This window comes from Ceratosolen solmsi, unplaced genomic scaffold (genome assembly GCF_000503995.2).
Source record: "Ceratosolen solmsi marchali unplaced genomic scaffold, CerSol_1.0 scaffold65, whole genome shotgun sequence".
In the NCBI taxonomy this organism is placed as follows: domain Eukaryota; kingdom Metazoa; phylum Arthropoda; class Insecta; order Hymenoptera; family Agaonidae; genus Ceratosolen; species Ceratosolen solmsi.
In genome coordinates, this window is record NW_011948463.1 from 100,840 (window position 1) to 128,243 (window position 27,404).

The following is a 27,404-nucleotide window of genomic DNA, read 5'->3' on the forward strand; positions in this document are numbered from 1 at the left end:
ACGTAAGTACCGTCATAGTGGCCCATTTTTTATTAACTCAGTATGCTCTCAATACGCATTCACTACTATACAGATGTATTCTTGTGTCTTTTTTATTTGCTTATATTATCTCAAGTTAGATGACCTCTTTTGTTTTTAAATTACTAATTTATGCTTCTCTCTCTCTCTCTCTCTCTCTCTCCATGTAGCTTTCCCTCTCCTCTTGTTTTGCTATAACCCAAACTAAACGTGCTTGACTTTCAGTCTTCCTACTCAAATTTAAATAGTCATAAGCTCTTTAGATTTTTACCAAAAAATTTCATAAGTATACATATATATATATATATATATATATAAGACGATGTTGTCCAGGATACAGATTTTGCAAATAGTACTTGAGAAATATTAATTAAGATCTTTGTTTACTTCATTATATTTTACTTATAAGCATTATCAGATTCAACCTTACATGTATACAATTATAATGATACATGAATATACGGAAATAGTTCTATAGTAAAATATGTTATTGAAAGGCTTAAATTAATAAATTATGAGTATAATAAATCATGGATAGTAAGTTAAGTCAAACATAGTCCAGCCAAGAGTTGAAGTAAAGTAGAAGCAAAAAAGAAACTGAAATTTAGTAATAACAGATCTCTTCTAAAAACTAGAAGTTTATAAAATAGTGATAAATTCTGTAAATTCATTCAATTAACAGAAAATAGAAGAAATATCAAATATTTTCATACAAGCATCAAAGATATTAAGAATATATAAATATTTAAAGACTGAAATAATCAACAATCTAGAATAATTTTTTAGATTTCCTGGAAGAAAAGTTGAATAAATTGATTAAATAGTTTCAATCCATTTAATTTTATTTGTATTTCACTTGACTCGTACTCCAGTTAATTAAATTCCATAGATTTTTATATCTTCTACGCATTTCTGAGTAATCTATATACATATATTATATATATATATATATATATATATATATATATACACACATAGAATTATACATATATATAATTTTTCTGCTATTTTTCAACAAACAAAAACAATTTTCTTTAATACAGCATTATTTAATAAATAATTTAATACTTTACTATAATTAATCGAATTAATTTTCATAAAGTAATATCTTGATACAATCTTAACTGTAGCTTTAGAAAATTAAATTATTTATAAAAAGAAAAAAAATATTATTACACATTGTCTTTTCACATGTCAATCGACAATTATTTCGACAAGGTCAAAACTTGATACAGTCAAATAAATGCAAAATATTTGTACATATATTTTATTATAAATTTATTCTCAATATTAAATTCGAAATTTTGGTCTTACTTATATTTTTAATTTCTTCGAATTTTTTGTAATGAGTTATATTGAATTTTGTATTTATTTACTAATGTGCAATAATGAGTTACTTTAACCTTTTTTTCAACATTTATAAATTTTTATATATGGTCATTAGTAAAATTTTAATATTTAATAATATATAAACTAAAAAAAGTAACAATTGATATTTAAATTTCAATAAATTAATTTATTAATTTAAAATTAAAATTTAATTGTAGTAATGTAGATTTTATTGTAATTACTTAGAATGGTATTTTAGGTATCTAATTGAGTTATTATATATATAAGATACTCTGATACTGTATATCTATCTATCTATGCATATACAATTTATATATAATATATTTTATATAATGTTTTAAAAATAATATTACATCTTTCATTCAATAAATAAAATCCTTAGGAATTCTGTATATTATAAATTAAAGTATATTTTTATTGTATAAATTAATTTTATTATAACAAAATTGATTGATGGAAATTATTATCATATAATATTGGAGTAAATTTTTTTTATTCACCGCTCGGAAAAATAATTTCGTAATAGTATTAACAGCAAAGTATAGTTATAACTTTTAAAGCATCTTACGCTGCTGTTTAAGCTTATACTACTCTTTGTGTCAGAATCTCGAGCTGCTTCTGCTAAACCTAAAAATTAAATATTACTTAATAAAATCATTAAATATTTATTTTTAAAATATAATTGTAATTTACATTAAAAAATTATATGATTTATTTTAATTTAAAAGCAAAAATAAATATACAAATTTTTATTTTATATAAAAATCCGAAATTTTCTTTATTTAATAATGTTTGAAATTGGAGCATTTTTTCGAGGCCTTCGGTTCTCGGAAATTCACGAAGTCTTCTAGCTCTCGAATGTTTATATTCGACAAGCAGAATTCTCGACTAGCTCAAGGATTAGATTCTTGAACGTTCTGCAAGACTGCTTATTTAACCTTCACATAGCAACGTCGATTCAATTCTCGTATCTTCCAAGACTTTGCTTTCGCCGAATGCTGAGCTATCACTCAGCAGTCATTCAGTACACATTGTCGGTAGTTATCTCTCAGCAGTCACTCAGTATACATTGTTGGTAGTTATTACTCAGCAGTCACTTAGTACACAGTGTCAGTTATTTCTCCCAGTCAGTTACTTATTCTATCCCGTCATCTACGCCCTAGCCACGTTACTAAACGGAGTCTACAACAGAGAGAAAGTCACGCAACGCTCGCTCTCTCAGTGCATCCATTGCAAGAAACGCACATTCAGTTCTCCAGTGCGCAACGGTTAACAACCAGTCAAGGGTGCTGACTGCAGTACAAAGAAATAGTCGACTACAAGAAGCATGGTATCGGACCATCCTTGACCCGAAATTATCTCTATTAAAGGTAACTACCACCCAATTAATTCCATACTCCCTTTATGAGTACGGTCGGCTCCCCCCGCTAACCTTTACAACGTTAGCACAGACCTCAAACCAAGCCATATTCCCCTTCAAGGAATCTACAAAATACATTCATGTTCTCCATAACGTCATCGACGACATCGTCACCATCACCAAGGAGCAACTACATCATTGTGATAGAACATAATTCACTTTCTACCACGAGAAGTGACTACAAAACAACAATAGTGTGATTGTGAATAAAACTAAATAAACGATGTCCTAACGAAGTTTACGCACACTGTACATCTTTACAGCCCTTCGGGCGACAAATAAATTGAGCTATTGAACTTGGCAGTTCGAGCCAGAAAACTAAACACATTTGATCCTTCGAATCGGATTAAATATACAAACTTTTCGAACAAATAAAAAAATCAAACTTTAATTCTCAATTAAAATATTCCATATATATGAATAAATTCCCTACTGAATTATCAACATCCGTATGTTTTGTTATTAAAGTTTTATTAGTACTATTATAATTTAATATACAATAACGTACTTTGTCATGATTTCATATTGTATAAAAATTAATTCCACTAATCCGGTTCATAAAACCAAACGTATAGAATTAACTAAGAAAACCACTAGATGTTGTATCGGAGAATGCGTGGGCAAGTGGAGGGGTTAATGCACTGATTCAATAATTAACACATATAATTCTTATTGCTGTTTATTTCATTTATTTTTCAATTTACTTCCAATTTAGGGGTTATTAATCGTGATGAGGTTATAAATGACCTTATGTTTCTCAATAATAATGAGACGTTGTGGTATACTTCTATTGGATATTGATATATTCTATATTGGAGAACCAGAAGGTTGTGAATTTCTTGATCATCTGGACGAAACGTGTTAAAAAATGATTTATTGTGGAAAGAAATAGGCTATAAACTATTGTCACTTTTTTAAATACTATCACTTGAGAGGTTATGGCTGTTTGTTGTGCGCTTGAACGAATACAACTGTTCTTGTCTGCGTCGTGGTCTTGGCACGTGTTGCAGCTGCCTCTAATAATAAGTCGTGTGAGTGAGCACGAGCCTAAGATTGAGGTTAGAGGAAATGCGGGTCACCGAATGGCGCGAATTACTGGTCTTGCGTAGTGCGGGAGCGTAGAGCATGCGCGGGAAACTTCTGGACACTAACTGCTTGTAGGTCCGCTATCTGAATGGGCCGTGAAGTGAAGAATGAACACTAATGCAGACTTACTTGAAGTTGTAACGTGATATTCTTTATTTCTCCTCACGGGCGTGAACGTGAAGCTTTTAAGCACGAACTGCTTACACTTGAACTATCCTTGTCTCTCCTTGAGATGACGGGAATCTCATTCCTTGAGCTTTACTTGTTTGGCGAGATTATATGTATCTGTGGTCATGAATTACAGAAATGGAAAGCTATTTTACAAGACTCAGCTGATCGATTTTTTCCCTGTTCCTCCTTCTCGGAAATAGTCGTGACTTTTCGTTAGAATAAGTGTCAGTAAATTGCATTTGTCCTTCTTAAATAGTCCACTGACCCGGTTCCACTAGTGACCCCTTCTTCTTTCTTGTATCCAATCAAAGCGCGACTTTCGGCAGCATGATTGATCATGCACGCCTTTATTTTCACTTCCTTCCGGGTTTAGTCTTGAATATGCTAAAATCGGGAAAGTGTCTAAAGGGGGGGGGGGGTCTACTATTCGTCTTCTCTCACTTATCGATATGGGTGGTCCTCTGGGAGTGCTGTCGATTGGCTAGCGCGATCGGCAAAATGCGGCGCAGTTGAGAACAATGTAAGCATTGTCCTAAGATTCCGAATGCGCACGTACGCCGATTGTCCGATGCCGCACGTGCTGGGATATTGGGTTGCAGTGAAAAGTAGGAAATGTTTTTTATGGTCAAGAGTTTCACGTACATCTGGCACTTCCAATTGTTCTAGCACAAGCAAATTCGACGCGGTCGTGACAGTAAACAGATGGGTCATTAACGTGTGAAACAATGAATGCATTGGCAATTAAAAGTAACTAGCATGACTGATTTTCGAGGTTTTCCAGATGTACTGACTTTTTCATGTCTCCGACGTCTGTGAGAGAGTTTTCATCAAGCTTTATAATCGAGTCTATTAATTTTTATGACATTCTCGCTTGATATAAAATGAGCAGAATTTTGCTGAAGACTAACGACAATTTAATGATGTTGTTTTGGCAGATTTTTTATTGCATTGAAAAAGGTCTCGCAATCTCGAACATTATTAATAAAATAGAAAAATGTAAGCAATACATTTTATAATTGTATATAAGAAGATTTATTTATATCTAGTAAATTTTATCTGTAATGTCTATAATTACGTGAGTCATTACTATGTTCATTTTTAGTACTTCTAATAAGATGTTTCGTAATTTAATTTAATTTATTATTTTAGTGATTACATTTTTTTTTATTAGTGATATATTGATATAATATATACTTTGTGAAGTACCTAAACAACCAATATATGGTATTATTTAATGACTAGGCTTGACTATTATTACTATTATTAATTATTGAAATAACTCTTGGGGTGGATTAATGTGTTTGCGGTGGCAAACGTATACTCATCTATGCAGCGTGATGGTTTGAATATGAACACAGAATGGTGCGAAGTTTGATTCGTCGATACTCGCGCTGTTTGGATGACCACGTGCGTAATTGAGGTTATGGTTGTTATGGAGAGAGATACATATAATTGTTGTTACTTGATGATATACTTGTATCGTAACAAGCGTACCTTGTCCTGATATTGCCATACTGCAATAAATACAGATGGAAGTAAGAGTGTAAAGGCTTTTACCTCATGCAGGATACTGCTACGTGTTGCGTCTTCTGAGAGCGTTGAATGGCACGCTGTGGATTCATAAGCGTCAGACTTTGAACTAAAGTGAGGGTAAGGCCGGCATGTCTCGCATCAGTTGATGCGACCTTGACGTCGAGCTTGGAATGATTCCGCACTGTCTCTCTAGTGAGAGCCTCTTCTTCTTTGGTTGCTTGTCGATTTCGTATTCTGAATCTTAAGTTTTAGTTGATTATTGTAGTGGTGATACTACTTACGAAGACTAATTGTCCACTTGTCTTCGGACTTCGATAGGGGGATATGTCTTCGATCCTTTTAAACTTGTTCTTATCTAAACGGTTTCTTGAACTGCGTTAATGGACATAACGGGATATGTCGACGTTCTTCTAGGACGCGTAACGACTATTGCCTTGAACTGCGTTAATGGACTTCCACTTGACACTTATTATTACACTTAACCATGAACTTCACTTGAACCCCTTCCCTTATTTTTCGTCCAATCAGAGAATCCTCCCGTACAGAGAGAGGGCAGTGCCTCTTGTGGCTTCATAGTTAATTAAGGGCGTAGTCGTCTCTTGGTCTTCACGGCAAGAAGAGCTCCCGTTGCCGCTGATGCATCTAGCGACAGCATGACAACTTGTAGACAGCGAGAAGGGGGTGGGGGTCCGCTAGTACATACTGCTTGAAGTAGTTACCGAGCGGAGCGAATTCGTACAGATACCTAATCAGTGGGTTTTTTCTATGTTTATTGTATTGTTTTTCCAGATGTTTTATGATACTATTGCTAGATGGTTGCGAGCAAGAAAGTTTTAAAATCTAAAAACAAATTTACGATGCTGTTTTGCCAGATGTTATATTGCATTGAAAAAAGGGTCTCGCAATCTCGTACAGAATTAAAACATAATTTGTATGCAAAAAGATTTAAAATCTGCGAATATGTAGAAAGAAAAAAAACAATAATTGTTACGGATTGAAACAGTTGAAAGGCGGAATAGTAAAGTAGAAGAGGTATGAGCGCGCGAACAGTTGTTTATAAACACTAGCCAACGAACTCGAGAAATGTTTCTACGCCGAAAACTTGAATATACGACTATAAATCCAAAAAATAATGCCAATGAACCTTCCAAGGCTATGCCCTATTGACGTCACGACAAATATCGGCATAGCAACAGACACCGGATCGCTACCGGCGTTAAAACTACCACGAGAATATTTAAGGGTCATAGTCTAATTCTCAGTCTAGTCTAGTAACAATTACGCAGTCAAAACGACGGACTCACTATTCAATCTTCAATCTTCTCTCTACAATCATCAATAATAATCATATTATTGTATTTAATAAAGGGAAAACCAAGATACACTGTGTGAAGAATTGAATAATTGCATCTGCTTCCTTCACTTGCCAGCAAACACCCCCCCTAACATCACCGGCAGGTTTTTAAGTCTGATCCCAAACACGAAGTATTAAAATACAAAATGTAAATTTATTTTGCTTTTAATATTATAAAATATAGTTCCCATCAAAAAATCTATTCCTATTTTATTCTATTATTCTATTTGCATTTCATAGTTTTCAATTTTAAACAGCAAAATTATTTTATTAGTGGAAGTATAAAATTTTAGCTAAAATATAAACTTGCAATACAATTTACAAAATAATATAATCTAATATCAAATTTAACTTGTCATAATTAATATAACTGACAGTAATAATATACACATACTACTTGTACAAATACTTGATTATATATATATCTGTTTATATTAAATGTAATATAACAAATGATTGTACCTGCTAAAATTGAAATATGATGTGATTCGTGCATCAAGCTATGTCCATCAAACTCTCCAATTTCTGAAAAACATTTAAAATTGCAACAATTATTCAAAATTTTATTTATAAAATTTATATTTTATAAATATTAAAACTAAAACTATTTCAAGTTTATATGAATTTTATTACATATTTTTTGCTAGCCGTCATCAATTTAGTGATACAATGTTTGTGTATTATCGAAATAGTAGGTATAAAGATAGATAATTTTACGAATAACTTTTGTAAATGAACCCTCCTAGAAACTGCATTTTCAAAATGTTATTAATACAATATCTTGTTAATTCTTTAGTCAAAAACCTATTTTAACCATAACCTGAGAATAACCTACATTATTCTAAATCTAAATATTTGTGTTAGTCCTCTTATCTATCAATGTCCTTTTCAGCTTTTATTAAGCGCATCGAAAATGACTATTTAATAGTATTATTCTATTTTGTGATAGTATTTTAATTAAATATTATACAAACATTTAAAATTAAAAAAAATGTATCTTCTGTTAATTTATAAATCTTCACTAACGAAAATGAACAATCACCTTGAATGACGAACTATATTACACAAGGTATTTACATTATTGCTAGACACCATCATTTCACTGTACTCATTAATACTATTAATCTTAGCTTTATAGAATATAGACGAAGGTAATAAAAACTTGGATAGTCCCAAATACCAGTGCCTACACGTATTTCTGAAGTAATTATAACAAAGTAGCGATTTAATTTATTCGTCCGGTACAATTACTAAATTTTGATATGCACCTTTTTAAAAAAATATATCTATAACGATTATAATTCAAACTCTTACATTATATAAATGAGTAATTATGTCAATAATAGTAATAAATTCAAAACAATATTCATTTTTTACAATACATTTATTAGGTTTATTCAATATTAATTTTAGAAAATATTCAAAAACTATATCAAATAGTAAATGTTTGATAGCCTAACATGTAGATTCATTTTGTAATCCATTTTAAGTAATTGGTTTTAACATTTTCTTAGCAAACATTGTTAATGTTAAAAAAAATTAGTACAAAATCAAATTATAGAAATTTTGCAAAAATATGTTTTAAAAATGAATTAAATCACATACGTTTTAAATGTCAAACTAATATAGTTAAACAATTTAATAGAAATTAAATATTATTTTAATCAATTATTATAATTCATTTATTGATTTCATTGATATTTGAAAGATTTATTTTCGATTTCATATGTCATAAAAATTGTTTTTAATACAGAATTTCAATTTGTTCAAATTCATCCAAATAATTATATTTTTTATTAATATTTCTCAGCTAACAATTTAATTTTTATACTTAATTACTTGTTCGATTTTAAAGGGTTAGCTTATGGCTCGAACTACCAATTCAATAGTTCAGTGGATTAGTCTCTCGGCAGGATAATTTTAAAGGAAATCAATAACAGACAAGGCTGAAAAATATAATATATTAAAAACAAGGTTAATGAGGTCTATGACGGTCCTGCTGAAGACCCGTGTGCCATGGCTTCTACTGGTAGATGGTTAGATCGGTTCACTATGATCGGTCACTGCGGTCGGGTCACGGCAAGATGTTAGCCGCAAGCGCAGTTGAGAGAGGGTGGTACGGCAAGAGGTGATTTTCAGCAAGCGGTATCTTCAGCAAGAGGTATCTTCAGCAAGAGAGCGAGATGCGCCGCGTGCGTCCTTTATATAGCCACCCGCCGGCTCACTTAGCTGGCAACAAGGCGTCCTTGTTGTTGCACTAATTCTTACCCGAGGCGTCGAAGGAAAAATCTAGAACCTTCGAGAATGTTCGACGAGAGAAAAATAGGAGTAATACTCTAGGGTGATCTTACAGTATATTATATTTTGGGTCATAAACTTGCTCGGACTTGCCGAGTTTTGTTTGTAAACATTTTGCTCGAGTACCCGCGTCGGTCCGCACGTGCGGATCAGCCTAGGCGCACGTGATGGTCAGCCTTGCTGCACGCGCGGTCAGTCTAGGCGCACATGCGGTACGCCGGACTGCGTATATGACCTTTCTTTTGTTTGAAATTCATGGGACTGCTTCAATCCCGAACATTACTAAATCGATGAATTTTTATTTTTATTATTGTTATCTATTAAATTCATTCTATTATCTAACGTATTTTTTAAACATTAAATTACTTTATATTTCACATTAATCTGTATAATTAAAATTTTAAATCAGAAAATAATAATAATTTGTTAAACTTTTTTCTACAATTGTACGAACAATATAATTTGAATAAATAACATTTATAAATTAGTCATTTTTTTATTTTATACTTTATTTTTAAACCCTAATTAATGCATTTGCGAATTTTAATGATATTTAATGTTTATGACCTATCATAATTGAAACCTTTTTTAATACATTGTTATAATATATAAATATTATTCTTCTTTATTAATTCTTATATATAAAACCTATAATATATCGAGAAAATTATTCTAATTTGTTTGAGAAAAAATTCTCTCTTGTAGTATGTCCACGTGTATAACAAAAAATAAAGTTTAAAATAAATAATAAATGTTAAATTTTTAATTCTATAAAAATTTCGTATTGGACAATTCAATAATTTTTTCATTGAATATTTGAACATTTAATGTTATACAAGATTTAAATTTATTTCCAGAATAAAATTTTTACAAATCATATGTGACAATTCAATGTAAATGTAAATTATAATATTTAAAAAAATGCAATCATTTATTAAATTCTATATTTTAAAAATAAATTGATTAATGAAATGTAAGAGTACATTTATTTTTTAAAAATTGATAGAATATTTATATTAATTATAATAATTACCCATAATATAAACTAAAATTTGTTTTATTTCTTTAAAATGATTAATTGATTAATATTGGTAACAAAAATATTATAAACTTACTGTATAACCTAGATATGCCTTCAACTTTTCCTAAGCTATTGCTTGATATACAGCTATAGCTGCCAATATCTTCTTTATGAAATCTCTTAATTGTAAGACGCATAGCAACTTTATATCCATCACGTTTTTCTTCAATTGAATATTTTGACCTGAAATTTATGTAAATGATTATTTCAAATTTGCATTATATAATTCAAAATATTATTTCTTCCTCATTAAATGATGACTATAAAATCCCGATTATAAAATAGTAATAAAAATAATTCGAATAAATTGTATGAACTCAGAAAGAGATAATCGATTAACAAATATATGTAATTATGGTTTTTAAGTGAAACAAAAAATCAATCAATTTCTATACTGTTATTGCTTAAATATTGCTTAAAAAGGTTAATAAGGTATTTAACTTCTTTAATAAGAGACGGATTTTAATTAATTTTTCATTTTATTTTAATCTACAATACAGTTTAAAGTGTAATTAGTATCGCTATCGCATTATTCTTATTTAATATATTTCACGAACATTAGTATGTTTCAATAAAATAGCTTGATAAATTTCTAATTTCTTTCTATTAAAGCTTTCCTAAGTTAAAAATTAGATCCATGGATCACAAAAATTATTTAAATAATCAAAAAGTAAGTAGTCCATTTATAAACTGAAATAAGATAAGAGCATTCGTTTATAAAAATTTTAACTTCTATCTTTTATTGTTATCAGTAAATATAATAGTAAAAGTAATTTTCTGATAGAATTATAAAATGGATCCATAAAATGGCTGCAAACAAAAATGGAAAAAACTGATATATTGTATTTAAGAAATTGTGCAAATGATGATATTCACATTATAAAATAATCAGTATAAAATAATCTTAAGAATGAAAAAAATTAAATTAAATTTTTTAATTTAAATATGGACATTAAATTGATAAATTAATAAATTATTATAAATGTAATTAATAAATAAATATTTTCTATAACAGTATCTTTATTAGAATTAATCAATTGTTTCCATAAAAATAATTTATATATAATTTATATTTATAAGGGTTTGGGATTCCGAAAACTTGAAATCTTTCTGGTTGTCGGCAAAGCCTTACGATTTTCGCAATCTTCCAAGCCTTCTGATCTTCGGAATTCCTAAAGATTTATAGTTCTCGGAATTTCTACGATATTTATTTAGTCTCCAGCTAACAACACCAATGGCATCCATCGTTACCATCTCTAACTGGGCTATCGCATAGATATTTAAAGCAAGCATGTTTCGAGAAACGGCTCTTTCTTAGGAACACGCGTCATTCTCCTGGGCGTATTAAGTAGTGTTGACACCATCTCCTCCCTTTCATGATAATATTAAACTACAAGAAACATAGTATCGAATTACTCCTTGCCACGGAAAGTATATAATTTATTACTAATCCTTACAAGATCAGCAACAGCATCATTATCATCATCACGGAGCCTCTTGTGACGGTGAACCATCCATGACAGGATCAGGTCAAATTAACTGTGTCGCTATAAGTACAACATAATATACGACTCACCCTCGCCACTGAGTGTATTGCTAATCCTAATAAGATCAGAAAATTCAACTATGAACATAGTATAAGACTCACTTTTGTCACTGAGTGTATTGCTCACCCTTACAAGATCAGCAAATGCAATTATTAACGTAGTAAGACTCACTAAGTAAGTAAGACTCACTCTTGCCACAAAGTGTATTGCTAATCCTTACAAGATTAGCAACAACATTGTCACAATCATCACGGAGCTTCTCGTGATGGTGAACTGTTCACGATAGGATCAGTTCAATGCAACTGCATCGTTATGATAGAACATAACGTCGAGACACGCTCATATAAGAAGTAAACTCATCAATATTATAATTATCAATAAACCATAATAAACCATTTTAAAGGAAGTATGTACACACTATATATATATATCTAAAGCCCTTCCAATTAGTCGTTATTCAACCATCCGCTAAGGCGGACATCAAATTAAATAAACAATCGAACAATAAGAAATATTTTTAATCGCTTAAAATACTCACAATAATATATTTTGAGATACACGATTGATATGAAATATTTATTGTCAATATGTTTAAAATTAATTCCACTAATCCAGTTTAAAGAACCAAATGTTTAGAATTGTTCGAGATTGACGCAGTTTCCACGAATGTAATTAAAAAGATAGTTTGTATAATTATTGCATTTTGTTAAAATGTATTATTATTAATAAAACTATATCATTTTTTTCTATTTTACTTTATTGAGTAATATATTTCCTCGTTAGGTTTATTTTACAGTATAGGCGTAATAAATTTTTATGATTTATTGTTCTATATTTAATAATTTATATACCAATGTTCGAGATTGACGCAGTGCCTACGAATTTTAGACAAAGTGGGTCATACGCGCTGTACGGCGCACGACACGCGCGCCCGGAACGGCACACGCGCTCCGGCGAATGTTTATAAACAAAACTTGACAAGTCCGAGCAAGTTTTACGATCTGAAATATAATATACTATAAGATGACACAAAGGAAGTTTTCTATGGGTATTACTTTTTCTTTCGTCGAATTCTCGAAAGTTTTAGATTTTTCTTTCTACGCCTCGTGGTTATATAAAGCAAGCACGCGGCGCGCCTCGCCCTCTTGCTGACCGGTCCCCCTACTAACCGGCCTCTTGCTAACCACGTTCGCTCAACTGCGCTTGCGGCTAACATCTTGCCGTGACCCGATCGCAGTGACCGACCATAGTGAACCTATCTAACCATCTACCAGTAGAAGCCATGACACACGGGTCTCGATCTGCCCGCAACAGGACCGCCATGGAACGGTCGGTATTAGCAGAGCCGCCACAGAACGATCAAACCTTCGGTTCGTGCGCTCATACACTTATTGTAATCTTACTTCGCGCTCACTTAAGTGTAATTGCCGTTCAGTGTTTTTAGCATACTGTAAAGACGACACGTGGTCATATATTCGGCAGTCTAGTTAATAATGCACGTGTGCATTAATAAAAGAAAATCGGCAGATTTAGTAGTTATTACAGTGAAGCCAATGGAATAGTAATCAAAGAGCACATCAGCTACGCAGTAAATCAACACACCTTGTCAGCAGTTTACAAAGTACATTTTTATATTAATACATAAGCTAGTCACACCTCGCACACGAATAAATCGGGCAATTTCAGATTCTCTCGGTCGAACTAATGCTTCAACACCGTACAGGCCCACAAGAGTCGACAGGTGATAGAGCACGCTCTCTCGAAGTAACCCTTCGTCATCGTGCATTCTCTGAAACAGTCGACACAATTCATGCAACAAGTCAAGTTCATTGTCAAGGCCAGACAACAGTATATCGATTGATCGACCATAAATACATATCATTGTTTATTTTGTTACGAATTATAATAATATTACAGTGGTGAGGGTGTTTCCTTGTGTCCTTAATTGCCGTTGATGCTATGAAGATTACTGTGTATATTCAGAATTGAGGTTAGTGATAGTAATCAATAAGGCTTCGTAGAAATAGCACGAATACGTAAAGGGAGTTCTCTGCGGTGTTTGTTACCTAAATCGTGCGCAAGTCACACGCAATGACGATATATGAGAATTCTTTAAGTACGGAAGGATATTCCTGAGGGCGCGTGGTAGTTCACCATGTGTCGACTAAGCTGGATTAACGAATGTCCTTCGGCCTGGTGGACTTTAGGGCGTGTGTGGCTGCACCATATATCGACTAAGCTGGATGAACGAAAGGCCTTCGGTCTGATAGGTGCGTGATGTGGTGCGTCTCTTTTGAATGCTTAATACGTGACGTAATTCGAGCATGAATAACCAGCGTGTATAAATAATATAGGGATATGCCTATTGAGCTACCTACAGTAGATGCGTGGATGACGCACCTTATTGATTACAATTGCAATGGCTTCACTGTTAAATTGCAGTCCTGTTGTGTCAGATTCCAATGATAATGTACGTATGTTTTTTTAGACCAACAGTATTATATGCGTTTAAGTTTCAAGTAATAACTGATACAATATGTATGTGAAATTCACTAATTAAAAACAACAGAGACTGAGCGTGGTGTAGAAATACAGTGAGCCATAACTGAGTTGATAGTAAAAAACACCGTGAGCCAGGTGCATAGCGACTGAGTGAATATTGATAGAACAGTGGTACGGTGCGTGGCGCGCTGCTCTTAAATATTCGCGTAACAGCTTGCGACGCCGGCAACAGCGCCGATGCCTGTTGCTAAGCGGAAATATTGTCGTATATTTGAATTTAAAGCATAGAAAAATTCCCGGATTCGCTGAATCGTGTTTACAATATAAGCGTCCGGGAGCTTGTACTTTTCCCAATTTTAAATCCTGCTTAAACTGCTTCAATCCCGAACAATAGTGAAGATTACTTTTCATTATAATTTCATTAGATTTCATTATAAATTAATATATAAATTATATGATAAAAATACAAAAATAAAGTAGACTTTATATTTGTATTTGCTTACATTTTATATGTTCATGTTTTTATTAAATATGTTTTTTAAATATTTTAATATTATTTTCTAAATATATTTTATAATAGAAAAAAATAATAAAATAAACTATAAAACATACGTCCGTAATTGATACATTGATATATTACATTATATAAATAATATTTTATAAAGTATGATTATAATATCAATCACCTATATGAAATTTAATTTAATATTTACATATAAACAATTATATTATAATTATATATATATATTTATTATAACACTAAGTAATCAACTAAATCATTATAGTATACGTTATTTAAATATTTAATATAAAATAAGATTTTTATTAAATTTTTATTATATTTTTAGTGAAACAAAAAAAATAATAATTACAATAGATATAATAACATATATAATAGTAATTTTCTGTATAAATAGAATATTGTGTGATATATGTTTGTACTATAATGTATATGCTATTATATACTACTAATCTAAGGGAAAAAGAATAAATTAAAGCATAGTTGGTAAAATTGAAAAAAATTATCAAAAAGAGACTTAAGAATAAACAAAAGTTTACTGACTTATATATAAAGTAAACTATACCCTATATTGCAGCATATCGTTCACTGTTTTTCATGTGAAATAGACATTAAAAATCAAAATAATTTATATATAATTTAAAAAAATGTTTATTGTATCTATATCTTAAAAGATTCTAAAAACATTTTATTTTCAACAATAAAATTCCAAAATTGGTTATATATTTACTATAAAGCAAATAAGAAAATATGATATATTATGACAGACCCATCAAGTAACATTCCATTAGGATTTTTAAACCAGTAATTCACTGTATTTGGATAAGCTTCAACGTTGCATTCAAGTATAACATCAGTTCCAAGTGGTGCACCGAGTAATTGATTTAAGGCCTGTATATTTGGTAAGACTAGAATTTGTTTATGTTAAACATTAAAATTAACATTAATAAATTATCTAAACATTAATAAAAATATTATAAACTTACAGTTCACCGATAAAGTAACTCTTTTACTTACTGCGGGATGGACATCATTACTAGCAATACATAAATAAGTACCCATTTGCTTTCTATCAATACGATAAAGTTCTAAATTCGAACTATTAAATATAGGTACAGGAATAAAATTGATGCCATCTGAAAATTTTATATAATCTTAACTATAACTTTTACATGAAATTTAAGAATATGAAATGAAGAATTTTTAAAATAATATATACATAATGATAACAATTAACCTAAACGCAAAAAAAATCAATAATATAATAATTAACAATATTAAAATAGAAACTACAAAGTTTACATAAATATTGAATAAAAAAGAGTAAACATTTTGAAATTTTTTCAATATTGATTTGTATTCTAATATTTAGTTTAGAAATAAAATGAAATTATAGAAATTTTGCAAATATTTGTTTATTAATAAATAAAACTCACACGGAAAATTTATACTCATTTTTAAGTAACAATTTATTTGAAATTTTCATAGAACAAAAAGCAAAACTGTATTCTTAATATAAAAAAAATTTGTTAGATGATACACACAATATATACTAAACGCATTTGTAGTATTAAATCATTGATAAGCCAATGTAGACTTCACAATTATCTTAACAAAAATGTTAAGGGTAGGCATCATAATATTCATGATTTATCTTAAAAAATGTTCTTGAAAAATGATTACCAAAACCATACAAACACAACATTAAAAATTAAATTATTTAATACTGCAATATTAATTTTATTTTTTAATTTTTTATTTACGATATTTCGTAAGTTTATATTACAAAGTCACCTTTTATAGAAAGTACAGTATACGATTCAAATGTTTTTTATATATGTTCAGCAAATTTCTTATATTATTGCTTACATATGTATATTTTATTCAGTGCCTTGAATTATAATAGAATGATGTTAGTTAATGTATTAGTTAACATATTAGTTTATAAGTATTCTCTTCTTATGAAAGAGATTTTTGTTATTTATGTAGTTATACTTAATTAACACATTATTTAATTCGTCTGACTTTACAATTTTATTAATTCATTAGTGATATTTCAGCTTGCTTTTAAATATAATCTATTTAAATTAATTTATGTATGGAAGTTTTTAATATTATTATTATAAAATTTTAGTTAAAATAAAGTAGATACATGATAATATTTACATTGAAGTCTGTAAAATTTTCGAAATACAAATCAATCGAGAAAAATTAAATTAATAATTATTAATTATAGATTTAGCTATTAACTATTTTATTTTCATATTTTTTCTGTTTCAAATCTGTTCAAAATTTGAGCATTTCCCAAGAAAATTAATTCTTCGAAATATATAATCGTTCTAGCTCGCAAGATCGTAAACATTGACTCCGAAATTTCTCGATGATTTTAAAGCCTTTCCTTGAGAACGCCCTGCAATGTTTATCTAGTTTCCGCATAACAATATCGTTTGAATTCTACAAAATTTGTAGACCCTTGTTTTCCTGGAGTTCTCGAAAGTTCTAAAGCTTTAGTTTCTGATGTCATGCAAGACTTTCGGCATAGCAACACCTATACATTGTTGCCAGCTAAGTAAACTTCAGTGCGCACATTTCAAGGACGCACGCCACAATTATTAAATGCGACGCCATATTAAATCAGTCAAGAGTGCTGATTGCATTACAAGACGGAATTAAATAAGAAGCGCACCACCAACGCACTCATCACAGAAATAGGTAAGACAATGAATTTCTGTAAACTTAATCGAAGGAGAAACCAAACAGTGAAAGCATGTACACGAGTCGAAGGTGTGCAATTTGTTGACTGAGTTAAGAAGAATCGTGCTAACTACTGTCCGCCCTTTCATATCCAGACGAGGTGCTGCTCTTTCGCCATGCCTCCTACGAGAAGAATCTGTGCAATTCATACTCCGGATGGGGTGCGACTACTTTGCCATTCCCCACCAGCAAGACTAGTCTTCCCTTTCATATCTGGACGAGGCCCTACATTTTTTCTCTAAGCAACTACCGATAAGGAGCGGTAAGATTGAAACAATTCTCACTACCAATGGTGAATGGCATTACGAAAACCAATTGCGTTGAATCGAAGCATTACCCTCTCATTCATTCCCACTTGCCACTGGTAAAATGGTGGGTATGGTCTAATCAAATCATCTTGGTCTCTCGACCTCCGGATGATTGGAATTCCGAACACTAAGTAATATTCGATTACAATGGAAAACTTCTTTTTCAAGACTGTTGGCAATTTCTTTTCAAAATTTAGTTACATTAAATATTCGCAAATATCTTTACAATACCTAAACAATTATATCAAATTATTAATGAATAATCAAATTTTAAACTACATAAACTCTAACAATATCAGTAATTTCTCATTTAAAATTAAAATTTCGCTTTTGCACCAAAATTATTTATTTCGTATATATTAAATCAGATCAGTATTGAACACTGACTGCAATAAGGCACACAAAATCAAATCTGATCCAGCCAACATTTTCAATTATTGTTTAAATTTATCTTAAGTTTCTATTGAAAAGATATCAATTCTTTGAGTTGTCTACGACATTTGGCATATCTTTTAAACTCCCTTTTAAAATTTTAATGTGTAATTGATTCGCACACTTTGTAATTATATACAAAGTCTAAATTTATAAAAGTACGTACTAAGAAGAATTGTTCGTAGAAGAATAGGATGCCCATCTTCACGTTTCCAAAAAATTCTGGGTGATGGTCTTCCGATAGCTTTACAGACTAATGTAGCATTTTCTCCTTCGACAACTGATATATCGGTACTAGTTTCATTATTCAAAATGTCTGGTGAAACTGCAACAATTATAATAAAGTAAAAATCAAGAATTATTTATAAATAAATCATATAAGCTATATTTATAAATTTTTATTCGATGAGCATGAAAATAGTTCCATAGATATATTAAAATTTATTAAGAATTTAAATTTCATATTAAGATTGGAATGCATAAAAGTGAAATTACACAATTAATAAATAATAAATAAATAATTAATATAAAAAAAAATTATTACACAATTAATAAATAATAATAATTAATCGTAATTAATAAATAATAAATCAACTTGGCAATAAATAATAAATAAAATAAGCAATTCATGATTATTCAAATAATCAATAAACAATAAATAAAATATAACATAAATACTATAAGTAAAAAAAAAAATAATTAATAAAGTATTAGTATAAAAGTATTTATAGGAAGTATCATAGATAATCAAGTTATAATTTCTATTAAATTATTTACAATTAAGAATAAGTTTCCAAAATATTTATTTTTTATAATTCTGTAAAATAACGTTGTACATAAGTAACAATTTTTTTATTTTTTCTAAAAAAAAACAGTTCTAACTAATTCCTAATCTTAATTCAATAAAAATATTATTGATTTCATTCGAAATATAAAAGTAAATTTATATTATTTATAAATTTATAAATTTTACTATATTACATGGTTTTACTATATTAAATGGTTTTACTATATTAAATGGTTTTACTATATTACAAGTATTTACTATATTAAAAAGAAGAATAGATATTCAAAAATTAATAAATTTCTATACAAATTTAAATACCTAATGAAAAGCTAATATACAATAGATGTAAAGATACCAATTTCATTAATTTAATTATTTAGCGAATGTTTGTGAAATTATTTACGAAGGGAACAAGAATTTTAAAAAGTTGAAAATCGTATCTAAGCAGTTTATTCATATTGCATTTGTGTTGTAACTAAAAATAAGACTAGAACTTAAAGAAAAAGAAGATATTTTACCTAGTAAAATCTTATTTATATATATATATATATATATATATATATATATATATATATATATATATATATATATATATATATATATATATATAAAATACATAAGAAAATAAGTATTTAATTCACTAGTATGTCTTTTTTATATTGATTCCTCATCTCAACTATATTTCTTTTTCATATTCGGCAATAATTTTTTTTTGTTTTGGTTATATTCTCTTTTGTACTTCTTTACTTTATTGTACTATTTTTCTATCGTACATTTTCACTTTTACTCAAGTTTTTCTTTCTTTCTTGTATAATATTACACATTATGTTTGTTCAAAAAATAATTTCACAAATCTGACTCGTTAGCCAAACGTGCAAAATCAACTTAGAACAAAAAACCACTAGATGTTGTGTGGGAAATGCTGGGCAAGTAAAGGGTTACTGCACAGATTCAATAATTAACACATATCTTTATTATTGCTGTTTATTTCATTTATTTCACTTTATTTCCAAGTTGGAATCATTAACCATGGTGAAATTACAAATGACCTTTATATTTCTTAATAATCTTGTAGCGTTGAGATATATCCTTTTTATTGGAGAAAATATTATCACTTTTGAGGTTATGGTTGTTGTAGTGCTCTGATCGAACACTACAATCTTATCGTGTTTCAACTCAACACGTGTGCAATTGTCTCTAAATAATGGGTCGTGTAAGAACCTAAATTAGAGGTTATGCAGAGCTGTGCGCCACTTGTGGCGTTAACACTGATCGTTGTTGACGATGTGCTCTTACAGTGTGGTGCGAATAGCTGTGCGTTGAATGAAATGAAAAGCCACTGTGTGGCGTCTATAGCTGGTCGTGTTTTTTAGAGTATGCCGGGGAAGCTTCACTAATCGGACATTCAGCCGTCCGTTTTCAGAGTAAACCCGAGAGATCTAGAATCAGTACTAGCGGTAAGGACTTACTTGCAGTGTAACGTGATATTTTCAATCTCTCTTCGTTGGCTTGATGTGAAGTTCCCTTTTAATAATTGTAGCTCTTAAGTTCCTTCCTTGTCTCCAAGTGAGATTACAAGCGGTCTGGTCCTATGAAATCTAATCTTAATGAGATCAATGATAACTATATACTAATTCACAATCGTAGAAAGAACTTTTACTAGACTGAGCTGAATGACTTGTCTTTCTGGTCCTCCTCCGTGAGAGTAAATCGTGATTTGTCCTTTGAATCAGAAGAAGAGTAAGAAAAATAAGTGGGTGGTACATTACATTGTCCTTCTTAAATAGTTCACTGACCCAGTTCCACTTGGGACCCCTTCTTCTTTCGATTATCCAATCAGAGGTAACCTTGGGCAGCATGATGGATTATGCACGCCTTTATTTCCACTTCCTTCCGGGCTCAGGCCCGAATATGCTAATCGGGAAAGTGCCGGAAGTGGGGAGCCTTAACTATTGGTCAACTTTACTTGGTAGCCTTTCTCTTCTCTGGGACTTGGCTAGATGAAGGGTCCTCTTGGGCGTGGTCGATTTTCCGATGCGATCGACTAGATGCGATGCAATTAGGAACAATGCAAACATTGTCCCAAAAAGCCGAGTGCGCATGTAAGCCTGTTGCTTGTTATCGCACGTGCAGGGTTTCAGGAAATGTTAGTACCAGATAGTTTACTTATTTCCGACACTCGGTCAGAGTCTACGTCTTCTTGGCAGTAAACACATAAAGTTTTACTACACCGAAAAAGTATGAGCACGTTTTTAGATAAGTAAGAGTAAATAAGCAAAATATTCACTGGAGTTTTTCCAGATGTATTGACCGTCTCGAGTGTACAGCGACCGATCGTTCGTCTAGTAAATTTTAGCGTCCATTTTTTGTAAAACAAGACTGATATACACCTTCCCAATTATGTTGATAACACCACAATTTATTAGACTACTAGTTATTTAAACAATAAAATAAAAATGTAATTTAGCTCACTAGTCAATTACATGATTTTACAAGTTTTTATTCTTTCTCATGATTTTCTTCATTCTATTTATGTTTTTAATTTGGTACGAATTATGAAACGTTCCTCATACGAAATAGTAATAGATACAATATTCAAAAAATATAAAATATTGTAGTATTAAGAATAGATAATAGAAGCATAAAAACAGAAATAAGACAATGGTAGTTACAGCAGTAAATTTCTAAGTAGATAAAGATAGATTGTCAAAACTAAATGTCACATTTTGTAGATTTGTACTACATTATTTTAGGCTTGCATTTATATACGTTTTGCACATTGGAAAACATTTGTTTACTTACGCAATTCTTTCTACAATAAGTACATAGTTTATTGCGAAACAACATAAAATTAAAATATCTTTTTGAATTGAATGTGATAATACATATAATTCATTGAAGTATGTTATTCATGTATTTAATTAATACATTATATAATTATATAATTTTAGTTAGATTATACAATATTAGAATAATATATCAATTGTAATAAAAAAGTCAGTAATCTTTTAATTTTTTAATTCTTTAAATTTTTATAATAATTATAGAGCATTAAATATTTAACTTAATAGTGTTTTATATTAATTAAATGCTTCTTAATACAAAATATAACTGCATTTGTTCTATTAATAATATTAAAATTTTCGAAAAACCAAAATTTATTGATTTTTTAAATATATCGTCATTTTAAATGAAAAATAGAAATTGGATGTTTCATTTTTTTAAATATTTAATTTTATAATACCGTATACATAAGTAAAATTTTACGATTAATAAATAACTGATATTATATTAGGAGTAAATATGATGAAATATAATAATTTTTTCATAAGTTTGTTAACACGATAAAACAACATGAGCATCATGTTTTATACTAGTTCAAAATTTTGTTTTCTCCTTATTGTATAATAAATATTAAAATAAAATTACTATTGTATTATGTCTACTATACAAAATCTATTTTTAATAATAAAGATTATTTAAGCGTTTAAATATATTAGTGCGTTAGAACGTTAGAGACGTCTAATATTAAAGAAAAATATAATTCCTTTGTATGAGAGTACAATTAAGTGTTGCTAATTTTAAGAATATTACCAAGTATATCTAAACATCCAAGTTGTGATATCATTGGACTAGTATTAATTTGACACATATAGCACCCTCTATCTGTTTCTTTAAGTTGACGAATAATAAGTCGCCATGTGCCATTTACTACATCATTAGATTTTTGACTATCTTCGTTTACACTATAATTATTTGATACTAATTTTTTTTTTGGTATAAATATCGGTTCATATTTTATAGCTATACGATCATTCTGGATAACTGTTTTTGTATGCAGTGAAATAATCATTTTATCTGAAGCTCTTAACCATCCCACCTAAATATATAAAAATATTACTTGTATTTATTTAAAAAGTATTTATACAAATATTATTACAAAATTATTATTTATAAGATATATTAATACATTTTTAATTTCATATAATATCTGTCTGGGATCAGACTAAAAGCCTCCCTGAGATGGTGGGTGGAGGCTTGCTGGCAAGTGGAAGGGACAATGCAATAATTCAACACTGCCTTTGAATGTAGTGTTTTTCCCTTTATTGAATATAATAATATAATAAATAGTCAGTGGTCTATTGATATAGAATTGAATGTATGATACAATGAATAGATGAGAGTTTCTTCAATTAATATGAGCGACAAGAATCCTGTAAATGTATTCTTGGTATCTTGGTGTTTGATTCCCCTACTCGTAGTTATGAACTCGCAGTGGTAGTGGGAGATTCGCACTGTAAGGGGCAACGATGGTGCCGCCTTTGCCTCTGCCAAAAGAGCTGTAGCGGCCTGTGAGGGAGGGGGGTGTCTGTGTGACGTCACTGATGAGGGGCAGTGATGATGCCGTTGCCGCTAGCGAGATGCACGCTGTAGCGGACTAGTGAAGGGATGATATCCGTGTCACGTTCTGCGTGACGTGTGGGAGTATTCCTCGTGCCGTATACCACTTTTTAGTATTGCTGCTTACTTAGTTGATGAGAGCCATGTATTAGTGATTCATAAGAACGTGTGTAATAGCGTAGCTTACGTGTGTGGAGTCGATCTCAGTGTATTGATGGTAGTAAGAACGTGTGTAATAGCGTGGCTTACGTGTGTTGAGTTCGATCCGTGTAGTAGCATTGGTAGGCCGTGAGCTTGGGTTCCGGTGGGCTGGAGTCGATCAGTGCAGTGTTGGGTAGCCGAGTCTAGCTTGGCTTATGCTGAGCTGATCTGTAGGACGGCGATCTGATCTTGGTGAGTGCTTGATTGAACTAGTAAGAGGACGAGAGCGTCAAGCGCGTCACCTTAAATATCCTAGTACAGGCTTGCGATTCCGGTGAATTCTGGATCACTCTTGTCATGCTGATTGTTAGAGTGAAGTCACTAGAATCTAGCCTTGGAGAGTTCGTCGGCCCTTGTTATTCGGAATTTTAATGCAATTTGGACTATTTGAGTAGTGAAGTTTCCCGATTTCGTAGCATCGTGTTTATGACTCGGCGCGCAATGTTTCGACCTAAGCAGGTGTCTTTACCTCTCCCACTTTGTTTACCACGGAAAATTGCTGCAATCTGTAACAATATCATTAAGTATTAATTATTATAATAGCATAATGCAAAAATTATCATGTTTGCTTCTGTGAAAGCTAATATAATTAATTAATTTGTTATATCTTAAATATTATTCTTAATAATTGAGTATATTCCACACGTAATTATTTCAATAACATTGCTAAGTAATAATTTGTTTTAAACGAAGAAAACATTTAAATACCACTAAAATTGAAAAATATACCCTTTACTACTTGATCACTAACTAATTACTCTGAAAAATTAGCAAATACTTATGTTTTTATAATCTATCAAACAAATGCTAACTCAAACTACACACAGCATTCTTCAAAGTATAAATTAAGTATAAAGTTATATCACTGAATCACTGTGAAGTTAGTAATTCTGATACTTAGTCTCAAGAATAATTTTTATAACATTAATATTCTTAATATTATCAATTAATATTATCCCTCAAAGATAATCTGATTCAATTTCTGATTTTCTCAGATGTAAGATTATGTTATTTCTGAAACATTATATTTTTTTTTATTTACATTTGTACATAACAACACCATTTTTAGTTGTTATTGAATAGGATAAAAAATATGATTTTTCACGAGTATAGAAGTAGTTATGCATATTTTTAATGGAATATTTCATCTAAAATATGCATATCTCAATACCCAAACTGTGATCTCCATAATCAATAATTTTCCATTATTTGGTGTTTTACTTCGTTTTATCCGATTGAAAAATATTGTCCATCAAGTATCTTGACAGAAACCAAATACATTATAAATTTCTCCTGTCAATATTAACTTTTAAAATTACCTTCTCATAAATTTCGAAAACATTTTTAATTTGTTTCAACAATAGAGATTAATATACAATTTAATTATTTCTTTATCCAATAATTGCAACAACGATGATTCTAAAAAAAACTTTCAAATATTATTCTTACCAACAAGAAGAACTTTACGACGTTCTATTACTTACCACAGAACTGCAAGATATCAATGATTCTCATCACTAACTCAGAATCAAAATTGTGTAGTTTATAAGGTAAAACGCAATAAACAGCACGTAAAAAAATGTGTTAAATATCGAATTAATGCACTATCCCTTCCACTTGCCAGCACTTTTCTCCCACTAAGTAATTGGTGACCTTAGTCCAATCCCATCCTCTTGGTCCTTTGAACACGGGATAATGGAATTTTACACAATCTCTTATATATATTATTTATATCTTAGTGTTCGAAAATTTAGTTTCTGGCTCGAGCTGCCAAGTTCAATAGTTCAGTTTATTTGTCTCTCACCTTAGCGATGCTTAGAAAAGGACACGTAGAAGGGCTGTAAATATGTACAGTGTGTAACTTCGTTTAGGACATTGTTTATTTTGTTTTATTGACAATTACATTATTGTTGTTCTATGTTCACTTCTCGTGGGAGAGAGTGAATTATTCTATTACAATGATGTAGTTGCTCCTTGATGTTGTTGGTGATGTCGTTGATGATGTTATGGGGATCAGCAATGGATTGTGTATATTCTCTGAAGAGAACTATATCTTGTTGTGGTAGATGTTAACGTTGTAAAGGTCAGAAAGAAGAGTCGACCATACTCATAAGGTGTACATGGGAATGTGGTAGTGGTAGTTAGCAGTGATTAGAAGAGAGAATCGACCATACTCATAAAGGGAGTGTGGGAATATCTGTGTGGTGGTTAGCAGAGAGAGTCGACCATACTCATAAGGGAAGTATGGGAATGTTTGTGAGGTATTTATTCTCAATAAAGACAGATGATATACCTTCGAGTCTAGAAAGGTCAGATACCATGATTTGTGTAGTCGAGTATTTACTAGAACGACAGTCAGCCCTTGACTGGTTATTAACCGTACGCACTAGAAAATTGAACAAGCGTTCCTTGCAATGGCTGCACTGGAAAATTAACCGACGATCCTTGCAATGGCTGCACTGAGATAGTGTGTGTTGCGTGACTTTTCTCTTTGTTGTAGATTCTGTGTAATGGCATGGCTAGGGCAAAAATGACTGGCTAGGATGAGTGACTGATTGTGAGGAATAACTGACACTACACACTGAATGACTACCGATACTACGTACTGATTGATTGCTTTATGTTAACGACCGACACAGAGTGACTGCTGACTGATAACTACGTGGAACCTTGATGCACGCTTCCTTAAATATCAGCGCGGTAACTATCACTAGCTTGAAACAAAGCTTAGACGTTCCTACGCGGAGGCTAAGCAGCCTTGTAGAATGTTTGAGAATCTAAGCTTTCGTCTATTCAAGAATTCATCGTAAGCAAAGGCTTGGAAGATTCGAGAAATTACATCGACGTTGCTACGTGAAGGTTAAGCAGCCTTGTACAACATTCGAGAATTATAAGTTTCCGGCTATTCGAGAATTCTGCGAAAGCAAATATAAACTTTCCAAGAACCGAAGGCTATAAGAAGAATATAAGACTACCAAAATCTACAGTCTCAAAAATATAGACATCTATTGATAACGTTTTGAATAAAACATTCCGTTATATAACTATACGTGTTTTTCTTGTCATTCGTCACTATCCACCTTATAGAATATGTATTTATACTTGTTTTAATTTTTTTTTTGAGTGAACATCGAGCAGAAAAATAATCTAAAATGCACAACCTAAACCAGCGCTGTATACGAAAATAGGCCGTACATCCAAAATTAGGCAAACAAATGGAGAAAAATTCACATTCTAGATTAAATTGATTAAAAAAAAAGTTAATGTAAGAAAAGTGTCAGTTTATCGATGAAGTACATAGAAGCAAAAAGAAAGAAGCATACAGTACGACATATCTACATTGGTTTGTGATCATCGAATAAATCTATGTACATTAATAATAATTTCACATATTCTCATCTGCAGTTACATGCCTATAAACATATATTTTCAAACTTATTATAAGACGGCCATCAACAGTAAAATTCTAAATAATTTATCTAATATGAAATTATAAAAAAAACTTAAATAAAATGAATAATTTATAATATGTGTGGATATAAAATGTACAATTATTACAATATTATATACTGTCAAATATTTTTATCTAAACTACATAGTATGTGATTATTTCTAGTGTAAACGGATACTAAATAATAACG

At 30.5% G+C, this 27,404-nt stretch overlaps 1 protein-coding gene across 3 annotated transcripts in view; it reads right to left on the minus strand.

Annotated features, from left to right (window-relative positions):
• Positions 1-1,827: 1,827 nt before the first annotated feature.
• The window catches only part of LOC105366933 (Dpr-interacting protein gamma), a 29,839-nt gene continuing 4,262 nt past the window's right edge, over positions 1,828-27,404 (minus strand). For 2 of the 3 annotated variants that reach the window (XM_011505542.1, XM_011505540.1), the window contains exons 3-9: positions 22,756-23,041; positions 18,541-18,699; positions 15,867-16,016; positions 15,650-15,788; positions 10,346-10,494; positions 7,395-7,457; positions 1,828-1,995 (exon numbers count right to left, since the gene is read on the minus strand). In XM_011505542.1, coding sequence (XP_011503844.1) covers positions 1,865-1,995; positions 7,395-7,457; positions 10,346-10,494; positions 15,650-15,788; positions 15,867-16,016; positions 18,541-18,699; positions 22,756-23,014 — 1,050 coding nt within the window. In that variant the 5' untranslated portion in view covers positions 23,015-23,041 and the 3' untranslated portion in view covers positions 1,828-1,864. The remainder of the gene's footprint in view (positions 1,996-7,394; positions 7,458-10,345; positions 10,495-15,649; positions 15,789-15,866; positions 16,017-18,540; positions 18,700-22,755; positions 23,042-27,404) is intronic. The other variant, XM_011505541.1, reaches the window with a different exon arrangement.